A 14238-nucleotide genomic window follows, 5' to 3' on the forward strand; every position below is an offset into this window, starting at 1 on the left:
CTCTCTCTCTCTCTCTCTCTGTCTGTCTGTCTGTCTGTCTGTCTGTCTGTCTGTCTCTCTCTCTCTCTCTCTCTCTCTCTCTCTCTCTCTCTCTCTCTCTCTCTCTCTCTCTCTCTCTCTGTCTCTGTCTCTGTCTCTGTCTCTGACAGCAGGAATTCTAATAATAATACCATAACAACACAAACTCACCCATCTAGTTTTTCACGAGTGTATCTTTCTCTTTTTTTTTTCTTTTTTTTCTTTTTTTTTTACCTTCACTTTGCAGAAGAGCTAGGTACGGCGTTTTTTCCTGGAGCTCACGAGGCCTGGGCCCCCCATCCACTGGCCCCGTTCCCGGAACTGGCGCCCGCGGCAACCGCCCTCCACCACCACACTGCACTTCTCCAGCACCCTGCCCTCGCACAGGTACAGCTACGGGTAATTAAGCTTTCTTCATTATCGCACTGTGCAAAACACACGCCAGAACACTTTGTGCAGCAGCACCATAATCTTGTTACTCAGGCAGGCCTTCGGAGTTCAGGGAAACAATCCTTTCCATTACTGTGTCGGTAAAAAAAAAAAAAAAAAAAAATCTCGGAACCGAAAAAAAAAAAATCTTCCCCCGATGATTATTATATCGAGTACGACTATCAAACAAAAATAATATATACATATATATATATATGGGACCGAATAGATATATATATATATATATGGGACCGAATAGATATATATATATATATATGGGACCGAATAGATATATATATATATATATGGGACCGAATAGATATATATATATATATATGGGACCGAATAGATATATATATTCGGTCCCATGATTATTATATCGAGTACGACTATTCAATGAAAATAATATATATATATATATATATATATATATATATATATATATATATATGGGACCAAATATATATATCGGTACCATAATTATTATATCGAGTACGACTATTTAAAAAAAAAAAAAACAGTTTCCGATGGGTTCCCATGATCACAAGGCACAGAACTGAAAGAGTTTTTCCCATGAAGTTTGAAATCCTATGGCCTGCAGTTGAATTAATTAATTAACTTGTGGATTTTTTACTGGTTTTTAATTTTTTTATTATTATATTTACAATTGGTGTGAATAGAAAAGCAACCAGTCTTCATTAATTTGTTAGTGGTGTAATCATAGTTTTATGAGGGTATTAATTATCTTTGAAGATTAAATGGCTAAGTCTTTTTAGTATGGTGATAAGGAATTGGAATTTTAAAAAAAAAAAAAAAAAAAAAAATAAGATAATGAGAATGGTAGACAGAAAGGTGATAGGTGAGAAATATAATTTAGTATGAAACACTGACATAATTTTCAGCAGTTTCTTTCAATGCCACTTTCTATTCACAAAAGCATTGCTGTGTTAAAATATATAACTGGCTGCAATCACATGACATATATATATATATATATATATATTTATTCAATAACTAGTTTCTGTGCAAAGTTTCCTAGTATTAATTATTATGTTAACAGTTTGTGAATATATAAATGATGCAAAGTTATCTCCCCTTAATTATCTGGTTTCTTTTTATTTGAATTCTTAATTACAACACAAACTTGGTATATATGTTGACTCAGTAGGCAGAATGGCTATATGACTCATTGTCTCTGCCCCCCCCCCCATCCCAAACAGTACCCCATCATTGGTATATCAATGGTTGTGGTATGTACTGTCTTGTCTGTGGGAAATTTAAGGCCATATAAAAGAGACCTTGCTGCTAATGGAAACCATAGCAATTATCCTCTTTAGACTTTGTTTGAGTACACCTTGGCTATTTGCCAAATTAGACTTTGAGTACACCTTGGCTATTTGGCAAATTAGACACCTTGGCTATTTGCCAAATTAGACGATTGTTTGAGTACACCTTGGCTATTTGCCAAATTAGACGATTGTTAATTGTTTTTTTTGACAAAGTGGCAGCAACATTTAATTGCTGTCTAATAAAAGTTTATTTAAATTATGACCATAATTTTCTCTAAATATCTAAAAACTGACTAATTCAAAACTGTTTTCAGTGTGAGCCGTGTGTGTTTGAATTATAAAATGCTTGACATCAAATAGTTTATCATTATCAATCCGTTATCTATTAAACTTCAAAAGTTGCAAAAACCCAGTTATTTTGTAACAAAATGTCAATTATTACATGAAATTATTTCGCCAAATTAAAATAAAATTCACCAGTTGTTTTTGAAATTCGCAGTTAGCGAATATGGCGAGCACCAGAGCTAGTCCTGCAATCAATCTGCTCTAGTGGTGTCGTTAAACAAAATCATAGTTCAGTTTAGACTTCACCACATAAAGGTAGTTTAAAATGTGCTGACATATATCATTAAACTATTCCTTTCCATTCCTTGTATTGTTAAATTATTCCTTTTTTATTCCTTTCAAGGTCACCAAAATTTAAAAAATAAATTTTCATGTCACGATTGATATTCAGTTTTCTAGTGTATTTAACTTGACTGGTTGCTTAGAAACACTCCTGGTAATATGTACACACCTGCAATAACATTGTTTTGTACACACCTGTAATAACATTGTTTTGTACACACCTGTAATAACGTCTTGCAACTAATGTTAAGCCCAGATTGAAAAAAACAAAAACAATTGTTAACTAACTCATTTGTAGTTCATGCTGTATAAAGGTGAGAAAGAAAAAACAATTAAAAAAATATAACAATTGAAATATATGAAAATGTTTTCAGCGGTATGTTCGCCTACCGGTATTTAACTATGTTTGCATTTCAATCAACAAAAATTAATTAATTAAAGAAAAAATATTGAAATAGTTTGTTTAATCAGAATTTAAAATTTTTTTAACAAGAATTTGAGCCTTTCAAAATCCATTACTAATTTATACCTGCACCCAAAATGTCTTTAAGCCACGAACAAAGTTGTTTACATATTTTTTGTTAGAAATAACATGTGTACAAAGTTGTTTTTGTACATTGTTAGAATATTTAAAAATTATGACATTATTTTTGTATTTTGTTGATCATACAAACCTGTTTCACGGCATTGTCAGGAAAAGGATAAAAGATTTTGTTTGTAGTGTCTGACAAAGAACTGTTTGGAACTGGAACTGGGCTTAACTAGACTAAAGTTGTTTGCTCACAATGTTTCACTTGTGACGAATTTGTCTGTTGTACAGTGTGACCTGGCTTATTATTTTTGTTCGTACATATATTATACAGTCTTTCAGCACGAAAAACTCTCAAAACTACAACAAAAAACAAAACAAATCCCAATGTAACAAACAAAAAAAGACCAACAAAAAAGCTACAAAAACACATAACAAAAAGTAACCCCTCTCAAAAAAAGAAGAAAAAAAGAAGAAAAATTCATGAAAAAGTTAGTATGAGGTATTTGTTTTTATAGAAAAGAAAGTTAATAATAAAGTAATTATTAAGTAAGTAAAAATGTTAAATCTTTAGAGTTGTTATATGTTGTACATATATACATGTATGTGTAGGGACCTGTTTTTGAATGGTTTATTGTAATTTGGAATAGTAACAGAACGGTTTATTATAATTTGGAATAGTAACAGAACGGTTTATTATAATTTGGAATAGTAACAATGGTTTATTAAAATTTGGAATAGTAACAATGGTTTATTATAATTTGGAATAGTAACAGAATGGTTTATTATAATTTAGAATAGTTACAGAATGGTTTATTATAATTTGGAATAGTTACAGAATGGTTTATTATAATTTGGAATAGTTACAGAATGGTTTATTATAATTTGGAATAGTTACAGAATGGTTTATTATAATTTGGAATAGTTACAGAATGGTTTATTATAATTTGGAATAGTTACAAAATGGTTTATTATAATTTGGAATACGTATACAATGGTTTATTATAATTTGGAATAGTTACAGAATGGTTTATTATAATTTGGAATAGTTACAGAATGGTTTATTATGATTTGGAATAGTTACAGAATGGTTTATTATAATTTGGAATAGTTACAGAATGGTTTATTATGATTTGGAATAGTTACACAATGGTTTATTATAATTTGGAATAGTTACAGAATGGTTTATTATGATTTGGAATAGTTACAGAATGGTTTATTGTATTTTGGAATAGTTACACAATGGTTTATTATAATTTGGAATAGTTATAGAATGGTAAAGACATATGGCATGTAGTATTTAACCTATTATTTACCAGTGGTATACATCCGTGCAATAGTTTATCAAAACAAACTATTCAAGGTTTGCTCCCCGCTCCCCCAATTAATTATTACTACAGGTTTGTAAATAGCAAAACAAAGAAAGAAGGAAACAACTTTGAAACAAGTGTGTTGATACATATTTTAAACTTTTCCTTTATATAAATGATAATATTTAAATTTTTAAATACTGTGTATATTTGTAATACTCCTTAAATACAATTTTATTTTAAAATATTCATTATTATAGTAAGTATGTTAATAAATTTAAAAGGGTTTGTGTTAAATAATGTTTGTAAACCAATAGAAAACATAGTTTAAACTTTATTTTCCGTTTCACAACTACCAGTTTTAAAGTACATTTAAAATTTGGATTTAAATTTAAATTTAGGCAGTAACTTAATGATACTTTCCATATTAAAACAGAAAGGGTTTTTTTTTTCATATGAAAGGAAATTAAGAATATAAATGTTAAAAATGAGCTTATAAATATTATTGTGCAATATGAAATATTTTTTATGACACAAAAGAATCTGTATTTTAATATTGAGAAAGAATTAGTTACCATGAAATATTAATTTTCATGGTATGTCTTGTCTTGTCTGTTGGAAACTGCATATAAAAGATGCCTTACAGTTAACTGAAAAATTTAACATCTTTTCTATATGACTAAATTATATCAGAATTAACAAATGTTTGAATGGAATAGCCGATGATTAATTATCCAATGTGCTCTAGTGGTGTCGTTAAACAAAACAAACTTTTTACTCTTTTTTTTTTATGTCAGAATAAAAAAAAATGTTCAAAAGGATATAGCTGATGGCTACTTAACGAAAGTGCTCTAGTGGTGCTAGTAAACAAAACAAAGATTAAGTTTGACAACAGCACCATATATGGTAACATGGTTGTGTTTTGCACAAGGTCGATAAAGAATGAAGTACAAGTACAGCTAGTATTGTTGTTCATATTTCTATTGTCAATATTGCTATTATTAACATTGTTTTGTTCTGCACTCATTATGTCATAACTATTGTTCTTGTTGAAACTGTTGTGTTGGTATTGTCTGTTGTGTAATCTGTAATAATTAATTTTGTTTTATGTTAATTTTCAGTAAAAAGGCCTAAAATTCTTTTTTTTTAAATGTGTGTTTCAGGTTTCCCGTCCGTTTGATTTGATTTAAAGAAAATAAAAAACAATAATAATAAAAAAACATTTCTACCCTCTTTTTTTTCAAGGATGAAACCTGAAACACACATTTTATTTTTTAGACCTTATGATTACTCGGAAGTGGTTGAGAAAAATGTCTGTTTTGTTTGTTATTGATATACATCTAATGTAAGCAGTAAATATGTCGTATATGACTTGTTACAATCACAGATCCCAGTTTCAACCGGTAACAAATGGACTCTTAACGTTGGTTTGTCAACAAACCCATAACACACTTGGATAAATTGACATCAGAGTGAAACAAGGGTCTGTGACATTGACACGGCGACATACCCTTAAAAATAGACTAAAACTCAACTCTGTAGCTGTTACTTCTCACGCACATGCATGTACAGTTTTAAAAATATTAAAAATGCATTTTGTGATATTAAAAACACCAAGATAACCAGAAACACTTCGGATGTATGGAAATCGATAATGAAAAGCTATGTAAAGTTTGATTTCAGTTATCAAAAAAAAGGGGTGGGACGTAGCCCAGTGGTAAAGCGCTCACTTGATGCATGGTCTATCTGTGATCGATCCCTGTTGGTGGGCCCATTGGGCTATTTCTCATTCCAGCCAGTGCACCAACGACTGGTATATCAAAGGGTGCAGTATGCATGTGCTATGCTGTCTGTGGGATGTCACATGTAAAAGATCCCTTGCTACTAATGTAGAAAAATGTAGCAGGTTTCCTCTGAGAATATATGAAAAAATTACCAAATGTTTGACATCCAATAGCCAATGAGTAATAACTCAATGTGCTCTGGTGGTGTCGTTAAACAAAGCCGATTTTCTAAAGAGAGAAATAGAGCTTAAAAACACTAACATTGGCGGCTGGGTGGGGGCAGGATATTCATATTTACAAAATAGACTTAACTCCAACATTTGGACAAAACATTGCACTAGCCATCGGGCATGGCAATAGTAGTTATTTACTAGCCCAACATTGAATATCACTAGCCATGGGAGTGGGGCTACCATAATCTAGAAGCCCTGCTTTAGCTAGTTATTAATATTCTTAGTTACCATCCTTGGTACTGATATTTGATATATGTGCTTTGTATCCTGTTGAATTGTATGGAATTCTTATAAAAGAACACTAGCTGCTAATCAGTAGAGAAAGTATAACTTATGTGATACTGTAATAGAAGGTTCTGCTCTAACATCCTTTCTATAACCTCTGCCATGGATAACCTAATTTAATAGGCTTCTAATTTAAATATTCAGGGTTTGGGAAGTAGCTCAGTAGTAAAGCACTCGCTTGATGCGTGGTCAGTCTGGAATCAATCCCTGTCGGTGGACTTGTTGGGTATTTCTCATTCCAGCCAGTGCACCACAACTGGTATATCAAAGGCTGTTGTATGTGCTATCCTATCTGTGGGATGGTGCATATAAAACATTCCTTGCTACTAATGGAAAAATGTAGTGGGTTTTCTCTGTAAGACAATGCTGTAAATAAAATGTGTTGAGTGTGTTGTTAAATAAAACATTTCCTTCCTCTAACTGTGTCAAAATTACCAAATATTTGACATCCAATAGCCAATGATTAACAAATCAATGAACCCAGACCGACCGCACATCAAAGGTTTGTTTTGTTTAACGACTCCACTAGAGCACATTGATTTATTAATCATCAGCTATTGGATGTCAAACATATGGTCATTTTGACACAGTCATAGATAGGAAACCTGTTACATTTTTCTATTAGCAACAAGGGATAATTTTTATGCACCATCCCACAGACAGAATAGCACATACCACGGCCTTTGATATACCATTCATGGTGCACTGGCTGGAACGAGAAATAGCCCAACAGGGGTCGATCCCAAACTGACCACACATCAGCTACTGGATGGCAAACATTTGGTAATTTTGACACGGTCATAGATAGAAAACTTGCTACATTTTTCCATTAGTAGCAATGGATTCTTTTTATGCACCATCCCACAGACAGAATAGCACATACCACTTTGTTTGATATACAGTTCGTGGTGCACTGGCTGGAATGGGAAATAGCCCAATCGATCCTAGACCGACTGTGCTATGTCCTGCTCCTGAAACAAAAGGCATCAAAAGGACCATTTCATTGATTGAACATAAACATGCAACTAATAGTACCTGTGCATGCATGAGTATTAACGGACTAATGCACCATACCAAAAAAACCCAGTTTTTGTCAGAAACACTAATGTGTAGTATATGTGTGTGCATGATAATTTTGTTTGTTTTTGTTTTGTTAAACAAGAAAATATCTTTAATATATAATTGTAGTCATGAAAAAGGGTTCGTTTGTCTTAGACATGTTACAGTGGCAGTAAAGACAGGACAGTGGTCCCTTTTATACCATAGCATGCTTTGGGAACTTTTATTTCATTTAATTTTTTAATTTTTTTAATGAGTTTTTTGCCCCCCAGATCAGTTGACAGTGTCAAGGTTGCATGCATGATGATAAACTTAGAATTAATTGAACTAATTGTCACCTCACAGATCTCTCGATTTGTTCCCCCCTTGATTGCTTTCTTCCTTGTTTATCTTACGGTAGGGATCAAAGAAGGGGTGGGGAGAGGTTATGGACGATGGGGATATCCAGGCAGCACACCAGTCAGTAATATTTGAAAGAGCAGTGGAAGGAAGCCATTATCCGTACGGCTGTCAAACATTCATGGTCAGTGTGCAACACATATATATATATATATACTCTGCAACAGTATTTATTAAGGGCCACTGCAAATTATGGCTCAACAGGCACGGCGGAAGCAAGTAGTTGTGGAGGGGGGGGGGGGAGGGCTGACTGAGATCGAGGTTGCAAAGCAAAGTTTCTAGGGGGTTCTAGGGTATATAAATGTCCTCTGTACAATTTTGAAAACTGGATGTTCTGAAATGCAGTTCCCTGCATTCTACAAGTAAAACTCACCTCTGCCTTAACACTTATACCAATAATAATTTTTATTTTGAATTATTAACAAAGGGGTGGGGCTAGACCGCCCCTCAGACCCCTTCTCCGTCGTGCCTGTTCAACCATTACAAATGTGGCTAAATTAGCCACTTGATAATTTTTAAAACAAAGTGGCTGCAATAATTAGTCTTTGGCTCATGAAATATTATTTTAATTAATCATATTTTAATTGTTTTTAAGCATCATAGAATCAACACAGTTGATTAAGGACTGGGTGGGGCATATAGCCCAGTGGTAACGCACTCGCTTGATGCGTGGTCGGTTTGGGATCGATCCTCGTCAGTAGGCCCATTTGGCTATTTTTTGCTCCAGCCAGTGCACCACAACTGATACATCAAAGGCCATGGTATGGGATGGTGCATATAAAAGATCCCTTGCTGCTAATCAAAAAGAGTAGCTCATGAAGTGGTGACAGCGGGTTTTCTTCCTCAATATCTGTGTGGTTCTTAACCATATGTCTCATGCCCAATAACTGTAAATAAAATGTGTTGAGTGTGTCGTTAAATAAACCATTTCCTTCCTTCATGAATGGCCAGTATAGCTCAAGGCTCAACCTGTACAAATGTGGCCCAATTAGCCGATTGCTAATTTGTATACAGATGGATGTTAGGTATCATTGTCAGGTTTGTTTGTTTCCTTCTAAACTTGTGTAATATGAACCTGATGGAGAGTAATTAGGTGAGGCAGTCAGTGAGCACAGAAATGATAGGAAATGTTTGTAAAAATGTGCTGGTAACTTGATCACATTGAGTGGTGTATAGCTGACCCTGGCACATTGTTTGTCATTGTTGGTGTTGTTTTCACTTTGTGTATGATGTTTTAGTCTTATTTCCACTTGTGTGTTTGTGTGTGTACATGTGTGCATGTATTTGTGCATTCATCTGTGTGTGTGTGTGTGTGTGTGTGTGTGTGTGTGTGTGTGTGTGTGTTTGTGTGTTTGTGTCTGTGTGTATATGTGTCTGTGTCTGTGTCTCTGTGTGTGTGTGTGTGAATGTATGTGTGTGTGTTTGTGTGTGTGTGTGTGTGTGTGTATACTTACGAGTAAATATATGTGTATGTGTATTGTGTTTGTTTTTTAAAATTGCATATTTGAGTCTAATTAATAGGTTTTGCATAATTTACATGATGCGTTTTCCACATTTCTGTTTGTACTGTCAAAATATCAACCATTTTGTTTGTGATTATTATAATGTGCACAAAATGTTATGTTTATTTTAGTTTAACATGAAAACAATGAAATGCAGTACTTTAGTTTATTGAGTTTAAATTCATTTCAGTTATATAGCTACATTCAGCTATTAAAATCACTTGCTCTAGTTTTTTGTTTCACATAAAAATGCTTTTGGAAGTTACTCTGAAGACCAAAAAATAAGAAGAAAAAAGTATCGCATTGGTCATAATTATTAATTTATGCAAAACGTACTTAGCATACTTTAATACCAGGCCTGGTGCTTATAAAACTTTTAGAGTCTAGACTCGAGACTCTAATAGAGTGTGAGACAGTATTGTCATGACAACGCCATACAATCAGTATGTGTGTAATATCATTAAAGTCTGGACTCTAAACGTTTTATAAGCATGGAGCCTGGCATCAAATGTATATGAACAGAACACATCCATGATTTTCATTGAATACTCTGACAGAGATGTCGAATCATGGGAGTGGTCAGTAAAATGTATTTTTAGATAGACTATATATATATATATATATATACATTGTAGGTCTTGTCTGAACCTTTTTAATTTATGCATGTTTAACAACTGCTTCCTTTCTGCCCTCATTTAGCCAGCCATATTTAATTTGTATTTTTAAACTAAAACTTAAAGACTACAGGTCTGGGCGGGATAGGCGTAGCCTAATGCTAAGGCACTCACTTGATGTGCGGTCAGTTTGGGATCGATCCCCGTCGGTGGGCCCATTGGACTATTTCTCCTTCCAGCCAGTGCACCGCGACTGGTATATCAAAGGCTGTGGTATACATGTATGTTATCCTGTCTTTGGGATGGTTTGTATAAAGGATCCCTTGCTACTAATAGAAAAATGCAGCGGGTTTCCTCTCTAAGACTATAGGTCAAAATTACCAAATGTTTGACATACAATAGCTGATGATTAATAAATCAATGTGCTCTAGTGGTGTCGTTAAACAAAACAAACATCTTCTGTTTTGTTTATCTGAAGGTGTGGACCACAGATAGAGTTTTGTGTACACGGTTCAACTAATGCTTGCTCAGTATTAACCAATCAATAATGCTTTTAGTGGTAAGCTTCTGTAGTAGCTAGAATTGGACTGGTCGCTTGAACAAAAATAAATCTGCATTCATTTGCTACAGAGGACCAAATATTTTATGCTCTTACAAGACTAGGAAAACCGTGTATTTTTAATCTTATATCTTTATTTGTATTCCAAGAAATTGATTTTTTTTTTTTTGTAGTAGCAGGTTGTTTAAATTTTAAAAGTTTAAAAGATATTAGAACTTAATTGTTCTTAAAACATTTTTAAAAAATCAACAGGATGATTTAATTAGAAGGGTTCATTTATGTGTCTTTATGTCCTGTCTGTGGGATGGTGAATATATAAAAGATCCTTTGCTACTAATGGAATCATTTAGTGGGTTTCCTCTCTAAGACTATGTTAGAATTACCAAAGGTTTGACATCCAATAGCCGATGATTAGTAAATCAATGTGCTCTAGTGGTGTCCTTAAACAAAATAAACTTTTTCTTTTGTTTATTGTTTTGTCTCGTCTGAATTCTCATTGGGTACTAGATTTAGGGGAGATAACTTTATTTCGGGTTTTGAATTAGATATCCAATCAGATTTGTCCTTACAAATGTGTGGCATTAGAATCTAGATTAAAAAATATATAATGCTGAATAGTTTATATACAAATAGAGTACAGATATGAAAATTTCTGGGAAAGTCTATCCTATACAAATAAAATATCAAGTTAAGGAAGTCTTTAACTTTCTTGTGAGTTATTATGCACTAATAAAAAAAAAAAATGTTTTACGCCAAATAATATATTATTATTTACAGTGTATCATACTTATCTAATTGTTTATTTTTCGATAAACAGTTGTTTTCTTTACTTTTTATGTTGTATTTAGTGAACGTTCTGGATTTTAATGTTTTAAAAGTGAACCTTCTAAGTGGAAAATGAAAATCTTTGTAGATTCAGAAACCAGCTGTGCATCCTATGGCATCACCCCATGGAGCTATTATTCAATATCAGGTTCGTCTTCAACTGACCATTCAGATCACGTTTTGTAAAGCAGACAGCCAATGAAAACTTTTGTTACAAACGACTTAACACAAAGTTGGTCTCTGTCACGGTTACGTTTGCACAGCACTGCATGTTTGTTGTTTTTTTCCTCCTGTTTTTTAATTGTTAGATTTTAATAAGATGCTGTAAAATTTACTTTAAACAATTTTCATATAAGTCTGGTTATGAACTTAGAAAAATTAACTAAAGACTGAAGTGTTCAATAAAGTTTCACCCATCTGCAAGAAGCCCAAATACTCTGCCGATTGACAGCTAGATGGACATTAGGTAGAGTACTATTAAAACAATCTTTACCTAATTGACTTTGGTAAATACATGTATATATATGATTCACTGTCAACCTTATTTGTGGAAAGTACTACCAGGGGCCTCATTCACAAAGCTCTCTTAGGCTTTCTTAGACAACAAAGCATCCTCTTTGCAAATCTTTTAGCACTGCACTGCGAGATCGCAAAGTTGCGACAGTTTAGTGAATTAGGCCCCTGGCTCTGTATTGATAAATGTACTTAATTCAATGTATGTATACTTATCTATGAACTTTAAATATGTATTTAGGTATCATACATTGACTTAAGTACGTTTATGAATATTGAGCCTGGTCTGTAGTCTTCCATAACCTTCTTTGTAAACAGCGTATTGTTTTGCTCTTGTTATGATGTTGATGGTTACAAATACTAATTAGGAAATACTAATTGCGAAGTACAGTACCACTTTACAAAGTGCAGAAAATCTAAATTGAACTGTTGCTGTAACGTAGCAAACATTAAATTGATAATGTAATGTAAGAACTGGTTTGGCATCCGATAAAGCAGACCTGACAGAATTAAGAATTGATTATTTACAGATTTCAAAGAATGCATGTCTCTGCGTAGGCCTCTGATCTTCTATACAGTCAAACCTCTATAAGCAGCCACCACTGTTTTATCAGTCAGTTGAAATACGGTGGTGTCGTCAAATAATCTGTTGGTTGATTCATTTATCTATCCATCAGTCCATTTGTCCATCGGTCCATCCATCCATCCATCCATCCACCCATGACCCACCCAATCATTCATATGACCTACCCATCCATCCACCCATCTATCCATCCATCCATCCATCTACCCATGACCCACCCAATCATTCATATGACCTACCCATCCATCCACCCATCTATCCATCCATCCATCCATCCACCCATGACCCACCCAATCATTCATATGACCTACCCATCCATCCACCCATCTATCCATCCATCCATCCATCCAAAATCCATATATCCATTTATCCATCCATCCATCCATCCATCCAAGACCCACCCAATCATCCATATAGCCAACCATTCATTTACCCATCCATCCATCTGTCCATCCGTCCTTTCATCCATCCATCCATCCATCCATGCATCCATCCATCCATCCATTGACTCGCCCAAATCCACCCACCCATCCATCCATCTATCCATCACTTCATTGCCATGTCATTGAACAGACTACTGTTTCAGCTAATTATATTAAAAAACTACTGTCTTTAGGTGACCGTTTAACATGGTTTGACTGTATGTATGTACTTTATGGCATGCTGCACAATGTCTGTTTGTTCTTTGTGAATTCCTCCTTTTACTAACCCATTTGTGTTCATTGCTTTCCTCTTCTTGCGGATGTTTGGCTGTTCTGTTTGTTTTAGAAACTAAAGATATTAACTTTGTTTGTTTGTCACAGGGACTTCTGTCCAATAGTTTTGCCACTCAACCCTTGTTGTCATAGTTACCTTCGCAGTTGTAAACATCAGAGATGAAAAATTTCCTGATTTATCCGGAATTCCTGATTTTTAATTGTTTGTCCAGTGTTTTTTGGATTCTTCATTATTTGTCCAAATTATTTTTATGTATTCTTTGTCCAAAAGTTTACAATATTGTTTCCAATAAATGTAGGGCCAAATCTCTACCCATTCAGAAATATTTTAATTTCTGGATTATTTTTTGTATCCCATTTAACATATGTGAAAAAGCGAGCGCTTCACCACTGGGCTACGTCTTGCCCCTTGATCTTTATTGATGCACGTTTACATGTACTAGAATTATTATAACAGACTAGAGCACTTTGCTTTACATACCCTAGCTTTGCTTAGGGTTCAGGCATGTCCTCCATGGGCATGAATTCAGACATGCCAGATAAGGCCAGACAAAATAAATTTTGACCCTCATGCATCAACAATATTTTTTTTTTTTAAATTTCCAGTGGTATGACGTCAATTTTTACAGGGCTTTTCTTGCTATTACATAATACTGCATTTGGAGCCAAAATGCCATTGTGCATGAACCAGGGCATGTATTCTGACTTCAAATTAAATATGTCCCTTATTTCGGTATCAAATATACTCACCTTTTCTGTGCATTCCTTGATTTAAAAAAAAGAAGATATATATGTATATATATAAAATTCTGGAACTTTGGTCTGACCAGAGAACAACTTTTTTTTTTGGCCTAACTTCTTAGAGCAAATCTGTTGACCTACCTCAGGATAGATTTATTAAATTTTATTTCATTGGAATGGAGTTAGAATCCAGTGAGAACTGAGTGAAGTGAACAGAGTTGTG

At 33.8% G+C, this 14238-nt stretch overlaps 1 protein-coding gene across 8 annotated transcripts in view; it reads left to right on the forward strand.

The window, feature by feature from the left end:
• The window catches only part of LOC121373230 (protein couch potato-like), a 237592-nt gene that overhangs the window by 195629 nt on the left and 27725 nt on the right, over nt 1-14238 (forward strand). For 2 of the 8 annotated variants that reach the window (XM_041499719.1, XM_041499726.1), the window contains exons 6-8: nt 266-417; nt 7964-8086; nt 11551-11610. In XM_041499719.1, the coding sequence (XP_041355653.1) occupies nt 266-417; nt 7964-8086; nt 11551-11610 (335 nt within the window). The remainder of the gene's footprint in view (nt 1-265; nt 418-7963; nt 8087-11550; nt 11611-14238) is intronic. The other 6 variants (XM_041499720.1, XM_041499721.1, XM_041499722.1 and 3 more) reach the window with 6 other exon arrangements.

The sequence above is a fragment of the Gigantopelta aegis genome, chromosome 5 (genome assembly GCF_016097555.1).
Source record: "Gigantopelta aegis isolate Gae_Host chromosome 5, Gae_host_genome, whole genome shotgun sequence".
NCBI classification, from domain to species: domain Eukaryota; kingdom Metazoa; phylum Mollusca; class Gastropoda; order Neomphalida; family Peltospiridae; genus Gigantopelta; species Gigantopelta aegis.